At 44.7% G+C, this 18,051-nt stretch overlaps 1 protein-coding gene across 1 annotated transcript; it reads right to left on the reverse strand.

Annotated features, from left to right (window-relative positions):
- Positions 1 to 110: 110 nt before the first annotated feature.
- Yeats4 (YEATS domain containing 4) lies at positions 111 to 10,652 on the reverse strand. The gene is made up of 7 exons (XM_076920296.1): positions 10,317 to 10,652; positions 8,304 to 8,423; positions 5,530 to 5,596; positions 5,330 to 5,424; positions 2,775 to 2,867; positions 2,562 to 2,649; positions 111 to 722 (listed from the first exon to the last, which is right to left on the reverse strand). Exons 1-7 carry the CDS (start codon positions 10,365 to 10,367, stop codon positions 553 to 555), a joined length of 684 nt encoding a protein of 227 aa, XP_076776411.1. The 5' UTR covers positions 10,368 to 10,652; the 3' UTR covers positions 111 to 552.
- Positions 10,653 to 18,051: the final 7,399 nt, after the last annotated feature.

Genomic DNA, 18,051 nt, shown 5'->3' on the forward strand with positions numbered 1-18,051 from the left:
AGAGTGGTGAATATGATCAAACACACTGCATAAAATTCTCAAAGAATAGCAAATATTTACTTGAAAACACAAGGTGGTAAAGTGACTGGAGAAGTCACAAGAGGCAGACACAGGAGCAGTAAACAGCATTTATTAAACACTTCCAGACATATCATATTCAAAAGAGGTAGACGGGCAGATGTGGACCTGAAGAACTCAACACACAGACTAACAACTAATTCTAATCAGTAGAGAAATACAAACCTGCACAAATTAGACTTTATAAAAGAATTTTTAAGCCTGCTTGAAAGAAAATAAACTAAACATACAGTTCAACTTAAAAACAAAACAACAAATACTTTAAAAGTTGTGCTTAATGTCACGGAATGCTGCATCAAGTCTGAGAGCACAGATGTGCCCCAGGGAAGACAGCGTGGGGACCTGGAGCCCTCGCTGAGAAAGCCATGGCCATGGCTGGTGCCTGCACTCGCAGCTCCTCCCAGGAACACCCAGCGTCTGGCTCAAGTCTCTCCCGTGGAGTCACCGCTCTAGAGCTGATTTGCTACCAGCCGCTCATATGTCTTTTGTCTGGTCATCTTCTTCAAGCTTTCTGATCTCATTTTTTAAACAGTTTATAGTTTCACGACTTGCTTTTAACCTCTCCTTAAGCTCTGCAATCTCAAAGCTTGTTTTTTTCTTGGCAGCTTCTAGTTTTTCTCTGGTTTTCACTTCAAGTTCTGCAACTGAAGAAGAGAGTTGAGCTGAGTGTTCTATCCACTTATGTTAAGGGACATCACAGGACAGACAGCACTTCCTAAGGCCACTGTCCCTGCAGGAAACACGGACAATCTGGGAGACAGACACTCAACATGATGGGTCGGGGGAGGAAGTCTAAACTCCCACAGAGAGCCAGGCTGTTTCTACAAGATGGGGCTGCAGCTACTAACTCCCAGTTACGGCTGTGAGACATTGCTTGGTTTTCTCCAGAAGCATATGACTGTGGAATAAGAGGCATACAAACCCAAGAAATGCCCGTGAGCCAATCAACAGCATTCTGAACTAATGCACAGGTGTGATGACATCACACAATCATTCTACCAAAATAAGACTCTAGCTTCTTCTTTTCCCAAGAGGAAACTGCCTAAACCTGAGGTCTGGCTCCACTAGCCGTGACACTGTCAGCTCACGTCTGACAACCACTGCCTCCTCGCTCACGGCACAAACTGTAATGACACAGACCTCACGTCAGTTGCTGAGAGACTGTGTGTGTGCACATGTGTGCATGCGTGTGGAGGCAGAGACCCAGCATCCTTTGCTCCCTCCAACCCACTCCACCTTACTGTTTGAGACAGGGTCTCTCAGTGACCCTGGAGCTCAGTGACTGGGCAAGCACAGCTGCCAGCAGCCCCACCCATCTTCCCGTCTCTGCATCGCCAGCTCCTGGACTGCAGGCACATGCCACCCTACCCAGCTTTTTACAGAGGCGCTGGGGATCCAAACTCAGGTTCCTGTCATACAACCAGGCCACCTGCCCAGCCCCATTCAGAAGACTGAAAAGGAACCAATGTGTACAAAGTACCTAGAATACCGTGTGATATATAAAATGATCATTTATATTGACAAAAGAATGTTATTATTTGAAAATGTCTAGAGGCTGGTGATGTAGCTCGCGGTAGAGTATGCCTAGGTGACGTCCTGGATTCAATCCCCAACAATACCAAAGCAATAATAAAAACAAAATATTTATCTGGTTACAGTAAACATTACTGAATAAATGTATTAACTACAAAATAAGATGTATCTACTTAATTATAAGCTGGCTAGCATGGTACTGTTTTGACAAGCAGTCCTGCTTGCAGCCAACATCGCCACCTTGTGGACACCTTAGGTAACTGCTGCTCACAAAGCATAGCTGTTCAGTCAGGTGTTGGGAGCAGAAAGTGTTTTAGCAGAAATCAGCTAGAAAGCAGCTATCCACATGCTAGCCACGCCTCCAAGGCTTACATCATATCCACGTGCCTACAAGGGGCATGGCAAAAGTGTGTAAATACCCCAGATTTCCCTTCAATAAAAAAGACTTGAGACTTGAGCAGAACCTTTGTCTTGTCTCCATTCCTTGCATCTCTTCCTCTCTTCCCCACTCTCTCTCTCTCTAGACCCTGACCCGAAGACCAGAGCGGCAGTTTGAAGCCAGGCAGTGGTGGCGTACACCTTTAATCCCAGCCTTTGAAAGGCCAAGCCAGGCAGAGTGGAGCAGGCCAAAACATAGTAACTATTCAGGCATCCTTAAGTCTTTTGTCTCAAGCCAGGTAGAGCGGAGCCAGTTGCAACTGTCAGGCAGGACAGTGAAAGAACCTAACTGTGAAATCAGTTGAAAACACATCCTTGCACACTCTTAGCTGCACTCAGTTATCTCTAAGTCTCCTCCATGTCTTCTATCACAGACAGCAAAGCCAGGCATTTTAAGGGTTTATGAGGATTAAGGAGGAGCTGAGATTAAACCTAAAAAACAAAAAAGAAAAAACCCTAGACCCATGAGTCACACAATCCTCTCCCATTCCAGCACAGGTTAAAACGCTTACACTCTGTTTCATGCTTATAGGCTCCTAATGTCAGCTGGCGAGACGTTGTTAACAGTTGCTGCATCATTGCCGTTGGGTCCTGAAATATCTTAAGGAATAAAACGAGAAAAAAAGCCCAGTTAGACTAAAGGTCTCCAACTTAAATGCTTTTAAAACTCACTGCCCGCCCCATAACTCAGTGTTTTTAAAGACTCTCTCACCACGAGGCCTTACCATTTCATCGTAGAACTCTGAAACCACTGTCTTTTTCCCCAACATGGCATTGGTATCAGACTGGAACAGCTTCAGTAAGTGATACAGAGTCACCTAGAACACACACAGGGTCACTCTATCCAGTGGCTCCGCCATCACAGGAACAATCCTCCATCAGTCAGTCAGTCCTTCCTTCCTGGATTTTTGAAACCTTGAGACTGACCTCAAACTCACTAAGTAGCAGAAGGCAGGCCTTGAACTGCTCACCTTCCTGCCCCCACTTCTCAAGGGCTAAGATTACAAGTGTGCGCCACCAGTCTTGCTTGACATTGTCACCACGTTAGCCAAATTAGGAGGTGGAATTAGTAAATACATCAAATTCCAGATCTTGCTTCAATTGCAACTTAGGCGGTAAACCACTCAAACTTCCTGTCCTTTGTTCCCTTAACAGGGACACTTCTCTGATCACATTTCAGTAGGGACATTTTACAGTTAGGTGAGGCTCTATTCAAGCACCTTTGGAGAGTAAATTTACACCCCACCCCCCCAGAAAAAAAAAAAACACAAACAAAGCTATGGGAATCTTAACAACTTTCTGTGAAGACTGAAGTTCACAAATTTACTTGGAAAAAAAGGATTAGAAGTGGGTGTGGTGGAGCCTGTAATCCCAGCACACAGGAGGCAGAGGCAGGAGCGTTTCTGAGTTCTACATCAGCAGCCCAGACTATACTATTCAACTGTAAGAACAATCAATAGGAAATTCTGCAGTACGAGTAGGATACTCCACTGGGACAGTCAGCAGCACGGTATACAGCAGGGAGGTAGCACACTGGCCCTTATGAGCACCTTGTCTTTAAACACCATGCACTGAGGCTGCAGGAGGGGCTCTGTGCCACAGCGCATGTGCCCTCGCCCACCCAACCAAAGCTGGCAAAGCAGCACAGCCCACGGTGAACACAGCTCACTGTGAACGTACAAACCAATCTTGAGAACTTCCCGAAGGGTTAGCTAAAATCATTACACGGAAACAGGATTCTCCTAGACAATCACAGAATAGGAAGCCTACTGTATAGAAGAAAATGAACAAATATTTGTCACTAAGTCTGAACAAACAGATGGACTCAGCTTACCGATGTCTGCCTTCTCTGGGTAGGACTTAGCCAATGGAAAGGGCCTTCTCCACGTCCAACAGGATGCCCTGAGAGAGCATGGGAGGAGCTATAGCTCCTTACACAGTACAAGGCTCTGGGTTAGTCACTACCTCGGATTGGGGGTGTAAAAAATAGAGAAGGCAAATCCCCAGAGTATCTCTAAAACAACAGCAGATGGTAGTAAAAGAGAGAATGAATTATTATCTTTAATATCTCTGGAGCAGACAACAGACCCTGATGAGAATCTACAACCCGAGAGCAAGCACCGAGAGGGCCCTAAGAGGTGGGAGCCACGCCTCCTAGGAGGTCCAGATGCAATTTTGGGGGCCGAGGCAGGAGGACTGTCTTGAGTTTGAAGCCAGACTGGGTTACACAGTGAATACTAGGATTACACAGTGAGAACCTGTGTTGAAAAAAAAAGAAAAAAGAAAGGAAAAGAAAAGAGCCTGCAAGCAGGCACAGGTTGGCAGGATGGCTCAGTGGGTAGAGGCACTAGCTCAGGTCAAGCCTAATGACCCGAGTTTGAACCCCAAGCCTGCATGGTAGAATGTGAGAAGCGGCGCTGAGGAGAAGGCTCAGAGATTAAAAGCACTTGTTCAGGCTCAGTTCCCAGCACACGGTGGTCCACACCAATCATCACTCCAGGTCCAGAGGACCCAACATCCTCTTCTGACCTCTGCAATGCGTGCAGCACACATACACACATGCAGGCAAACATCGATACACACAGACTAAATAATTTCTCTTTAAAAAGGAAAGACCCAATTCCTAAAAGTTATTCTCTAATGTTCACAAGTGTGCATTGGCACATGTGCACACCACACACAAATAAGAAATTTTTTTTGGAAAAAAAAAATAGGGAAGGCCATGGAGTGGCCAGGCCTCCTGATCTTGCCTTTTCCTTGTCATCAGAGGTGATGTCATGGCAGACAATGAACAAGACCTGATGGGGTCTACATCTATAGGGAAGGTGCCCTATACACTAGAGGGGCCCACATCCCATTGGGCAGACTCCAACTCCTGAATTAATTGGCTGTAGGGAGTTAAGACTTTTCTGTATTTTAGTTTGTGCTGTTTTCTGTTACAGGGCCTTAATTCTGTGGCCCAGACTGGCAAAGATTTGAAGGCATTGGGATTAACCAGCCTGAGGCACTACGTTGTATTTGTTTACCTTGGGCCTTGCTAGGACATTAAGGCCCCGACCCCCACCCCATCAATAGCACTTTCAAATTACCTATTAGGGACCTATCTGAGTGGTGTATAGATATGAATGGTGGAATGATAGTAAAGCTGACAGAAACTAAATAACAAGGGAAGTCTTAATGTATGGCAAGACCACTAACAAACACCAGCTCCCCAGTAAGTACGACACTTGCACATTATTAAATGACCCATTTTCTTCTTGCAAAGGTTAATGCTACTCACAGGTCTCTCGTTAGGGTCAATGAAAAATATTTTGATGATGATTTCAAATTCACCCCATCCCGTTTCAGTGATTTCATATGGAGGCTTAGTGACGACTGGAGAGGGGGAAGAAAAAGAAAACAATTGCAAATTACTGATTCAGTTCCTGCTCCCTGGTCCTTTTATAATTACGTAATGAGGAACCAAAAACTGTACCTCACCTCTTAAAGGGTTGCCGTAGCTTTCATGTAATTTAAACTGGATTTTCTTCACATAAGCTGACATATCCTAAAATAGAGAGAAGTCAGTTCTCCTATAGAAACAGACTCGGCATCTGTGCACGATTTTACACAATACACTTTCCTTCCAAGTTTACAGAACAGAATTAAAATAAAGCATGAGTGATCTGACCCAGTGAGGCATCCTAGCTAACCAAAAAGCTGAGGAAGGAGGACTAAGTTTGAGGGCAGCCTGGGCAACTTAGCCAGACCCTGTTTCAAAATAAACTGTTTTAAAAGGTCAGGGATATAGCTCAGGCTCAAGCTTGGTTTCTTCTCCCCCAAATCAAACAAAACAAAATAGGTCAGTGTGAAGACACATCTTAAATCCCAGCACTCGGGAGGCAGAAGCAGGAGATCTCAGCTTGAGGTCAGCCAGTCTATATAGCTGAATTCCAGCCCAGACAGGACTACATAGTAAGAACTTGTCACACACCAACAAAGAAAACAAAGAACTGCCCCCCCCCCCAAACCCAACCAACCAACAACAAAAAAAAAAAAAAAAAAAAGAAAAAAAAAGAAACCCAAAAACAAAACAAAACCGAACAACAAAAACTCCAAAACAATTTAACACAACAACAAAAAACCAGCCATGCACTATTCCTGGGAAGTAGCTAAGGGGAGAATAGGAAGAAAAGCCAGCCAGCCTGTGCCAAGTTCCTTCCTATCACTTGTTTTGCAAATCCTGGATTTTGAGGGGACATGGCTGTTGAGACAGGTTTTACTATGTAGCCCAGGCTGGCCTGAAACTTGCCGCAGTGCTGGGCTTAAAGGCATGTGGCACCACCATCCGGCTAAAATTCTGCTTTTATATGCATCAATAAATAACATTCTCAGCTAATTCTGACTTCCATCAGAAATAATAGCAAGATTTGGGGTATTTTTATAGAACGATACCAGGAAAAAACATATCTGTAGTTAATTTTCAGAAACTATCTGTGTACAATGCGTAAGGGAGGGATACATGCACACCTGTCCAGGGAGGTGTCCCCGTCAGGTACATTCCTCTACTGCTCTCAACCTGATTGTTTGGGGACAGGGTCTTACTGGACCTGGAGCTCACCAATGATTCGTGACTAGTTAACCAGGAAGCCCAGAGATCATCGTGTTTCCACCCCTGGTAATGGCATTACAGGCCCAGCCCCTACACCAGCTTTTCTTCCGGGTGCTGGAGATCTGTCTCAGGTCTTCATGCTGACACTGCTGGCCCTCTTCTGGTTTAGCCACCTCACCAACTTCCTCCTCCCCCCACTTTTTATAAAAACCACCCATGTGTGGTTCATATGTATGTACACATTCATAAGTGTACATGTTTGTGCATGTGTACATGCATGAGTGTGTGTATGTGTGTGCAGATGCTCAAGGAGGCCAGAGGCACCGATCCCTGTGAGCTGCCTTACGTGGGTGCTGGGGACCAACTCAGGCCCTTTGCAAGAGCTTCACTTGCTTAACTGCTGAGTCATGTCTCCATCACTTGCTTAACTGCTGAGTCATCTCTCCATCACTGGCTTAACTGCTGAGTCTTAACTCTCCAGCCCCTTATCTTAAGCCCCTTATCTTAATTTTAATCAGAAGACAGTTTTTTTTTTAAAGGAAGGGGCATTATAAATGTATTTATTTATGTATATGAGTACACTGTAGCTGTCTTCAGACACACTAGATAAGGGCATCAGATCCAATTACAGATGGTTGTAAGCCATTATGTGGTTGCTGGGAATTGAACTCAGGACCTCTGGAAGAACAATCAGTGCTCTTAACCGCTGAGCCATCTCTCCAGCCCATCAGAAGACATCTTTGAAAAACTGTTTGCATTAATTACATGAAGTTGAGAGTTTCCATTTTATTGTTTCAGACAGGGTTAGTGGTGGGACTCTATAATGGGCCTACTTCATACTTGGGCAGTTACTGTATACAATTTCACATTTACTGTCAAGTAAACAAACTGTACTTCTATAGAGTGAAAAATTATAAAGACCATTTTATGAAATATATACAGGCTTTTTCTTTACCCTAAACCTGAGCTAAAGAATGCAGGTTCCAGAAGGCGGAACTGGATGTAAGATTTCAGGCTTTCACTGCCCCGGACACATTCCAGGTGGAGGGCATTATCCCTGAATCAGAGGACACTTGCTGGATTAACATTCCTCAAGCCTCAGGGTGGGGCTATAGCTGGAACAAGTGAGAAATAGTTAACCTGAAATAGTTGGTAATGACAGGGTATGGCACAGTGACATGGTAAAACTACATTTTTGAGAAGAATGAGTGTGCAGAGTGATTTTCAGGTGGCTCTAAATCATTTAGGGTGGGTTCCTCTGAAATGTTCCACTGTTCTTGGTTACCCCACCCCCACCCCTTGAGGTTTTCCCAGTGTTACAGCCTGCTGATGTTTAAAATTTGTAAAACAACCAATCATGTGTAACTGTGCGAAAATTCCTTCCTTTCCCCACCCCATGCTATAAAAAAAAAAAAAAAAAAAAAAAAAAAAAAAAAAAAAAAAAAACCCTCAGCTTGCTGGCCTTTTGTCAAAATTCTGTTCCTGCGTGGACAAGCAGTTTTGACCTTGGTTAGCCAACTCCCCAATAAACCTCTGCTGATTGCATCCAGGTATGGTTTCTTGTGATTTTTGGGTGGTCATGATTTCTTGAGACTTAAGGAAGGGTCTCTCGAGTTTGGGGGTCTTCACTTCAAAAACTGTTTCAGGAAAAGCAAGTGCCTACCTCGTTTCTGTATGGCTTTACATACACTGTCCACTGGTGAGTGTGCCCATCCTCTTCTCTCTTCTTTCCAAAGTACCGGGCAACATTACCATAAACTATTGGCTTAACGATGGTAACCCCCTAAAAGAAAAGCAAGCTTAAAATCAGTAAATATTTCACCACCACCCGAATAAACAACCCGTCGGCTTGCTTTAGGGAACTGCAGTCTAACTACAGGTTCACTTAGAACAGAGATCTCCTCAAACCAAAGTCTCACTCATTAATGTTAGCACAATGCTGCCTGTGTGAGGGGCTGAGAAGATGGTTCTCTTCTCAGTGGAAACACTTGCTGCTCTTGCAGAAGACTGCAGTCTGGGCATATATAGACTGTGTGCCCTGTGCAGCACACATGGAGGTCAGGACGATCTGCAGGAGGAGATTCTCTTCCTTCCACCACGTGTGTCCGTGTCCTGAGGCCTGAACGGAGGTCACCAGGCTTGGGGGCAAGTGCCTTTTACCTCCTGAGCTGGAAAGATGGCCTGAAATGTTTTAATCTAAATCAGCATGTAAAAGCACACGAGTACTTGATTAAAAGCCAGGCTGCTGAGTTCAAGGTGCCATTTTGACTGGCTTTGCTTGCTGGTAAAGGCTTTTAAATTAGCCTATGGCAGTGTTTATCAAAGCACAGCACAAAACCAGTCAGTTTATGAGAGAATTTCTGGGCATTTTCCGCCGTCATCATTATTATGCACATTACAGTTTGGGTATCAAGTATGCCCCCAAAGGCTTATTGCTGGTCCCCAGCTGGTGGCACTGAGAGGTGACTGGACTATGGATTCGTACAATGGATCAGCTCACAGCTGAATGGCCTAGAAGGAGGTGGGGACAGTGGGAACACACGGGCCACTTGGGTTGGGGCTCTCAAGGGCCTATCTTGTTCTTGCCCCATGGCCACCCCAGCTACCAAGGAGGAAACTCATTTGAGGACTACAGGCCTAACTTTCTCAAGTTTTCCTAGACTAAAAACTACAAACTTCTAGATTTATCATGTGCACATAGAGAAGAGTTTTCCCATTAACCCTTTGCTCTGCATCACTTCCCACCAGCCCAAAACCTTACCTAAAAGCTCGGGCAAATGCACAACTCTACGAAACCTCTTAGACTAGCATGGACTTTTACCTGGCATTTCTTTCTCTTATTGCATTACAGGGCTTTAAGATTTTCAAGTAAATGATTTCTTAATCTTACAGTTACCATTAAGACGGCTACGGATGCACAGACACTATGATTAAGGTAATTAAAAATAATGACACTGATAAAGGTTTTAAAAAATCAAGTAGATTGGTGTAAAAATGATTTCTTTTAAGAAAAAAAAAAAAAAAAAAAATTCCGGGCAGTGGTGGCCCACGCCTTTAATCCCAGCACTTGGGAGGCAGAGGCAGGTGGATTTCTGAGTTCGAGGCCAGCCTGGTCTACAGAGTGAGTTGCAGGACAGCCAGGGCTACACAGAGAAACCCTGTCTTGGAAAAACAAAACAACAACAGCAACAACAAAAATCCTTTCTGTGATAAGATCTATAAGTAGGAGCTAAAAGGGCCGCGGGGAGAGCATCAGGAACCAGCGCCTTAAAAAGTAAACAGCGGTGTAGGAAGGTGGAAGGCGGCGAGCTGAGAGAAGGCTCACTGGGAAAAGGCCTCTGCAGCTCAGGCCGGAGAGCCTAACCCTAATATGTGTAAAATGCTAATATAAATGTGAGGAACTGAGTGTCACAACGTCCAGTATTAAGCTGGGACTCTATGACAACCTTCACTAAACACGGAAGAAGCTGAGCGCTCTTTGATGACTTTATTAGCACGGGGCTTCGGGAATGACAAGGCGGGGCGAGCCTACCCAGGAGTTACCTGGTCTGCTAGCTGCCCAGGATGCTCTAGCCACCCCGGAACCTTTGTTTTTGGCGGGACGGGAGGCGGGACGGGGACTCGGGGCCCAATGAGCGACGAGCTTCCGCTCTGCGCGCCGCGGCTGCGCACTGACCTTCACTCTCCCGCCGGAGTCAGGCCCAAATTCCGCCATTCTCTTGAACATATTGTCCCAGGGAAGGAGCCGCGGCTGCCAGGGAAAGACCTCAGGCCGGCGGGGCTGCCGCTCCCCTCACAGGCCGGCTCCTCCCGCACGAGCCCCGGCCGAGGGGTTCAGGCCGAAGGCGGGCGGGTCACCTGGGCTCGCGGAGCCGAACCGCCACCTCCTCCACACCCGCCGCGACGGGGTCGGCCATTCAGCCCCGCGGTGGGGAGAGCCGAGCGGAAGGGGGTGGGGGTACGGCGGCGCATGCGCAACGGTCTCCGGTAGACACGGCGCACGCGCGAGTCTGCTGCCTTACCGGGTGAGAACTCAATGAGCGGTTGCAGAGAGAAACCGACCGAACAAAATAAGAGAGATGGGAATAATTTTAGGAAGAGCTCCAGAAGTTAAAAGTAGGGAAACAGCCGGGCGGTGGTGGCGCACGCCTTTAATCCCAGCACTTGGGAGGCAGAGGCAGGTGGATTTCTGAGTTCGAGGCCAGCCTGGACTACAGAGTGAGTTCCAGGACAGCCAGGGCTACACAGAGAAACCCTGTGTCGAAAAAAACAAAAACCAAAAACAAAACAACAACAACAAAAAAAGTAGGGAAACACCCAACACCAAAATGGTGAACGTTTGTAACTTTAGGGTTGAGATAATCTCACACACTTCAAGATTATAGATTCTACAAATCAAAGCCAAAATGATGGAACTAGAGAAATGACTGCTTTTCCCTCCCCCCTGCTCATGGCTCAGTCTATTCTGCTGGCCACGTTCAATCTGACTCTTCCAGATGCCTCGGGCTGTTTTCTCAAGTCTACAGTAAAAACCTCCTAAACAATACCAAAGAGGTCCTTATTTTTACTCACCATTCTTCTCTTCCACCCCACTTCCCCAGTTGGAACCCTTTCTCCAACAAGCCCCCCTCCTACTTTCATGTCCTTAGTTCGGGACCTATTAGGTTTTATTGGCATTTACTGTCCTACCATGGATGTGGGATTCTTTACTGAAGTTAAGTGAAAGTTATCAGCTACTGTACTAAAGAAAATGGGCATCTCTTTCCCTAACAGTCAAGAACTGTCAATAGTCCCTCAGGGAAGGGTGAAATCCATGGACCCCTCCCGCCATCCATGTTGAAATGTTAACATGCCAATATCAGGTCTTTAGGCAGATAACTGCAGTAAATTCATGAGTGCAATTCATGGCCAGAAGGTGTCGTTTTTTTTTTTTTGCATGTCATCCCACTCTCTGGCTCTTACGTTCTTTATGCCCCAAAACATTCCCCAATCTTGGAAGGAGTCGCACAACTGTCCCATACAGTGTTAAGCACACCACCGTCTCCTATTCCCGGGCATTTTGGCTAGTTTTGAGTTTCTGCATTAGCCACTGCTTGTTGCAGTAAACTTTCCTGATGAAGGCTGGGCACAGCACTGATCCATGAAACTAATCAGGAGATTGAGAAGTGAATTTGCACATACACACACACACACACACACACACACACACTCACAGAGCCCCCTAATCAATGAGACTAATCAGGAGCTTGAGAAGTGAATTTGTATGTGTGTGTGTGTGCAAGCGCGCGCGTGCACGTCCCCCCCCCCCCCCCCCCCCAATCTTTGGACTTCAGAGTATACCTTGTGGCAGTCATCTACAATATGGGCCCTAGGATCCGGTTCAAGTCATCAGGCTTGATACAAGTGCCTTTAATTTTGCCAGCCCCGGTTTTTTATAATCTTGGCTGTTTCTACAGTCACCCTGTATTTTGGGGCTGTCCTGGCAGTTCTTGAGTATGTCCTATCTCTGTTTCTTAACTGTTATTTAAATGTCATTCCCCTTCCTTGATCACCTGATAGAAGCTTAGAGTTTCTAAGGGAAACATTCCCTCCAGGAGGGAGACAGCAGGCTCCTGAGACTCGGGAAGTAAACAACTCATGGGTTCAAGAAGTTCTGAACCTAAAAAGATGCCAGGCCCTTCCCCAAGGTTAAAGAAGCAGTAAGGGATGATTGGGGGAAGAGAGGAGGCAGTAGTCCTGGACAGAGCCCTCACTCATTCTGTGGGCTGCCTGACAGTTACATAGCAAGCTCAAGGTGTAGAATTCTGCGTCATTAAGCACCTGGGCCTGGGCTTTTCAGTGAGGCAGCTGCCTTTGAGGCAACCTTGCTTCTGTGAGTGACCCCTTGCCCATACTCTTGTGAGTAACCACCGTAGATTCACTGGTTTGCCAAGGTGGACTCTGGTCCAATTGGTTCTTTTGGTCTTTCCTCCTTAGGAAAGGTGACCTTTCCTATGGCTGGTCTCTGCTCTACAATTACAGACTTGAGACATGACCTAGACTTCTTCAAGCTGTTGTGCTGGAATCATGGGAGATTGAAGAATAAGAAAAACGTGTTGGAACGAGAGTCTACCATGCTCTACTCATTATTCTAGGTGTTTGGAATGTGGAAATATTAGCAAAGAGATCTGCCAGGTATGGTGGCAAACACTTATAATTCCAGCACTCAAAAGGCAGAGACCTGAAGTATTCGAGGCCAGCATGAGCTAAATAGGAAGTCCTAGGCCAAGCTGGGTATGGTGGGCTAGCATTGTTATCTCAACACTCAAGAGACTGAGGCAGGAGGTTTGCTGAGAGCTCAAGACTAGACTGGCTTATGGAGTAGGCCCCCAAACCAAAATGATAAAAAGAAAAGTTTTAGCCAGCCTGAGCAGCGTAGGGAGACCCTTTCTCAAAAAGGAAAGAAACAAGGAACAAACCAAAAATGAGCCCTCCTTCCTCTCAGGACAGCGCTTTGGTACCATGCAGTACTTCTCAACCTTCCTGATGCTGCAGCCTCTTAACGGTTCCTCATGCTGTGGTGACCCCCAACCATAACATTATTTTCATTGCTACTTCATAACTGTTACGTTACTACTGTTATGCATAGTAATATAAACACATTTAATATGCAGGATATCTGATACACAACCCCTGTGAAAGGATCATTTGAGCCCCAGGTTAAGAATCACTGGCACAGTGACTCAGAAAAGTGACATATTAAAGGCAGCATCTAGGGAAAGGAGGAAAGAGCAGCCCCTTACCCACTGAGGCAGAGGAGTCTGAGGGCAGGGCATCTATTATACAGTGTGGCAATGTTGGGATACTGATTACATGACATCTATAATTGTCAGAGAAGAGACTTAAATGACGGAAAAGGGAACAAATTAGAATGAACTCTATGATGGAGTATTGGTCTAAATGTAGTTTCAATTCAAAAGACTTTGGGACAAGTATAGTGAAAATATATGTATCCTCTAGATTTCTCCAGCAATAGGAACCGAAAATAATGACATCTAAGTGCCCCGATATTTTTTAATTTACCTTGGGGTATGAGTGGGCAGCAGGCCAGGGTGTGCACATGGAGGTCACAGAACAACTTCCAGGAGTCAGTTCTCTCCTTCCACAGTGGGTTCAGGGGAATCCATGTCAATCATCAAACGTGGCTGCAAATGCCTTCACCCGTTAAGCTACCTTGCTGCCCCCCTCCAGTACTTATTGTTAAAATATCATTATTTACTATAAGAAATCAGGACTCCTTGGAGAAATGACTATTCTCAATCTAAAGCAAGAAAAGAACAGGCTGGAGAGATGGCTCAGCAGTTAAGAGCACCGACTGCTCTTCCAGAGGTCCTGAGTTCAATTCCCAGCAACCACATGGTGCATGGTGGCTCACAACCATCTGTAATGGGTTCTGATGCCTTCTTCTGGTGTCTGAAGACAGCTACAGTGTACTCTTAAAAAAAAAAAAAAAGTAAAGAGAAAAGAATGAGATGAATCATAGAGCCAGAAATGCAAAAAGTGCTCAGAGAATGAGGAACTCATATCAAAAATTCCAGGGAAGGCAGTTTCCAGGGTCTCACTGGACAAACCCCAGATGATGTGACCATCACATGATTGTCTCAGTTGCAATTCATAATTGAATAGAATAAAGGGTATGTTTGTAGCCTTTTCTCTTGGCACCTAAGTTGTGATCTTGGCAACAGTAAACCACCGAACAACCTGGCTAAGTGGAGATACCAAGGAAATTGACATGGTGTGTAAGATACTACTGTATCTATTACCACAGGGTATCAAGGGCAATGCAGGAGGAACAACAAACGGCTTTAGAATTTATGGAATTCGGCCCACCAGTTTGCACAGCCACGAGGGGTGTGCCAGGGGTTGCCTCCTTCACATCTCTCTTACTCTAGGAATTGTATGGAAACTCTAAGCGGGCTTCCAGCCCCTCACTGGGCTGTATGAGTGGTACTCCCAATAATAATGCTTGATTTTTCTCAGGCTTTGCTGCTGGAGCAGATTAATGATTTAATTACCACCTCAGGAAAGAACTGAGAGACATAGATTGCTAGTCATGGCCACAGCACTTAGAATGCATTTGGAAAAATAAATTGTTAGTGAGGTAAGGTTAAGATGTTTTTGCTGATGGAGAAACTCTTAGGAAGCACTGTGAAGTTCAGAAGGGCACACTCTTAATAGTTGAGCTAGGGATTTTTTTAAGGTCAGGGAACAAGAACAATGGCAGCCTAACTAGCAATGGCTGATGTAATTCTTACTGAGTCCAAACCATCGATTTAGGTGATGATTAATTTCTTCTATTCGTTTTTGTCCTCAGCTTCCTGATATGATTTAATAAAAGTTTGCTGGTGAGTAGAGTCTGAGGATTTAAAATAGAAATGACTGATTGTTTTTACATCAAAATTTAGATTTGTGATTCTTTTAGGATTTTTATAAGATTACTTTTTTGAGGTAAATAATAAAATAATTGATCCTTTCTTAGTAGCCACACATTGCAGCCTGCCAGTAAGAAAAACTGGCCGAGAAAATTACTTTGCTTGATCACACGTTGTTAGTTTATCACAAGTTGCTTAGTTACAAATGTGTGTGGGTTCTTGAGAATAATTCATTGTTTTTTGTTGTTATTTTTTTTTTTTTACCTTACTATGTAAAATGTTTTTCTTGTAAAGGTCCTGGGGAACACACTGTTTTTTCATAGTCATTCACCAGAAGAAAAATAAAATGTAATTACATTGAAATTCGACATTGCTTGAAAGGTTTTGCTGGGATATGTATACTGTGAGAGAAAAAAAATAACAGTTGCTGGAGCCTGCTTGCTGGAGCTTGCTCCACCCACCAAAGATGTGTGTATATGTATATACGAAAAGTGGTTGGAGCTTTGTGCCATCCACTCAATGTGTGAATGTCTGTCTGTCTGTCTGTCTGTCTGTGTGAAGTTGTTGGAGCTTTCTTGTTGGAATTTGCTCATTAGAGCTTGTTGAAGTTTTCTTCATCCATTTATCCATTTATCTATCCATCCATCCATCCATCCATCCATCCATCCACCCATCCAGTGTGTGTGTGTGTCTCTCTGTGTGAATCTTTCCCCCTTTGTTCTCTTTCTTTCTTTTTTAACCTTCCTTTTGTGACCCCCCCAAGGAATTCTTTGTCATTCTCCCCCCCCCCCCAGCATCATCAATCACCGGTGCTACACCCTGCCTCAGTTTACCCAGGATGTCAAAGCTGGTCTTCAACAATAGGGCCTTCTCTGATCATCAGAGCACCAATTTCTTACCAAGAAAACCCCCAGAGTTTCAACAGTCCTATATTCATTTGCTTGCAAAAGAAAAACCCCAGCCATTGTACCCCTGCCCCTAATGGACCATGCACTGTAGGAGCAGCAGATTCTACAACAGCAGAATAAGCGTGTAAGGGAGAGTAGCAAGGAAAGAGGGGCAGGAGCACCTCAGGTTTTAAAAAGAACCAACAGGCAGATGGCTGGAGGGAGTGTGAACAGATGGAGGAGACCGTGTGAGCAGAGGCAGGGAGGAGAGGGAGGGCTTGTCTGGAGTGCTTGCCAATACTAGGTTCAAAGATAAGAACATCTCTGCAGAAGAATGTTGAGACATGTCCACTGCTATATTTAAGTGTAAGATATTTTTGTGGAAGGCATCCTTGGTTTTAATCTCTTAACTAGATTTTGTTTTGTTTTGCAAGATGGTGTTTCTCTGTGTAGCCCTGGCTGTCCTGGAACTTTATAGATCAGGCTGGCCTTGAACTCAGAGATCTGTCTGTCTCTGCCTCCCAGGTGCTGGGATTAAAGAGGTACAACACCCCATCTGGCACTCTTAAGTAGATTTTTTTTTTTTTTTGTTAAACATTTAAAAATAAATAAATAAATAAATAAATAAATAAAATTTTCTTTCCCTTCTTCTCTTTCCTCTTTCTAAACCCTTTCATATGCCCCTTCTTGCCCTCTTTCAAATTTATGGCCTCTTTTTTCCCCAGTAATTGTTATTACATGCCTTAATTGTTAGTATATGCATACATATACATACACACATATATATTCTTAAACATATCTACTCGGTCTTTCTTTTTTTAAGTATTTAATTTTATTATCATGTGTGTATGTGTGCATGTGCATGTGCGTGTATGTGTGTGTATTGCCTGCATGTAGTATGGGTACCATTTTTATGCACGATACCTTAGTTGTCAAAAGATGGTGTGAGATCCCCTGGAACAGGAGTCACAGATGGTTGTGAGCCACCATGTGGGTGGCAGGAACTGACCCCAGGTCCTCTGCATGAACAGCAAGTGCTCTCATCCACTGGTCATCTGTCCAGCCTCTTAACAGTTTTAACAGCCTTCCTCGAGTCACTGTCTTCCTTGTGAGTCACGGACCTGTGCTCTGGTTGGAAACCCTTGTCAGGGTGTTTGTCTAGTAGCCACTGTCTGCTAGACAGTTCTGTGCGGTACTTATTCTCCTGCTCAGAACCTTTACAGAAAGCATATCATGGCTCTGAGTGACTTGAGTCAGACAGAACTCCAGAGCAGAAGTATGAGACAGAGTCAGGGGCAGACAGGTGACAATCCTGCGTGACAGGTTCCACCTGTGGCCTGGATGATGAGCTGAAGATAGTCAAAGCAGAGAGCTGTGGGAACTGGGGCCATGTGGGATGGGTAGCTTTTCAGACTGTGACGGCCAGAGGCAAGAGGCAAGACGTTCAACAAAATGCAGAGAAATCTGCTGACAAACGGGAAGAAATAAGGCTGGAAGGTGCAGGCTGCTAACCTCAGTGTGGCTGGGGTCTAGAACTTCATCCTTGGAGATAATGGGAAACTAGTCACAAATTTTAAATTACGGGTAGTAACAGGATCAAAATCTTTCTTAGAAGCCGCTTCAGGGCTGTTCCTATGATTCAGTGGGTAAAGGTATTTGCTGCCAAATCTGATGACCTGAGTTTGATTTTTGAGGATCACATGGTGGGCAGAGAGAACCAGCTCTGAAAAGTTGTTCTCACCTGCACATGTACACGGTGGCACACGTGCACCTTCCCAGTGAATATCTAACAAAAATTTAAAAGCCACTGTAGACTGGACTCTGGGAGAACCTTCTAGAAAGCTAACAACTACTCCGGGTGGCTGATGGCACTGGGCACTGGAGGGAATTAGATCAAGAGCAATCACGAAAGGTAAAAAGTGACTTCTCACTGACAATCTAGAGTATTCAGAGACAAAGGAAAAGGAAATAATGACAGTTTTTGTATCTCGAATGTTTATAAGAATCTAGGATAGCTTTTACGTATCAAATGTTTGTAAAAATCTAGTCAAGTAATAAATTATAATTTTTCCAGTGTTCCTTTTTTTGTGTATTTTATTTGCTGATAACTGTT

The sequence above is a fragment of the Arvicanthis niloticus genome, chromosome 22 (assembly GCF_011762505.2).
Source record: "Arvicanthis niloticus isolate mArvNil1 chromosome 22, mArvNil1.pat.X, whole genome shotgun sequence".
NCBI lineage: Eukaryota > Metazoa > Chordata > Mammalia > Rodentia > Muridae > Arvicanthis > Arvicanthis niloticus.

Coding starts and splice junctions, on each gene's coding strand:
- Yeats4 (XM_076920296.1), bottom strand. CDS start 10,367: ATGTTCAAGAGAATGGCGGAATTTGGGCCTGACTCCGGCGGGAGAGTG. Junction 5,597..8,303: donor TAAAGCCATACAGAAACGAG/GTAGGCACTTGC, acceptor TCTCTATTTTAG/GATATGTCAGCTTATGTGAA. Junction 2,868..5,329: donor TTGACCCTAACGAGAGACCT/GTGAGTAGCATT, acceptor TGTGTGTTCTAG/GTGACTCTGTATCACTTACT.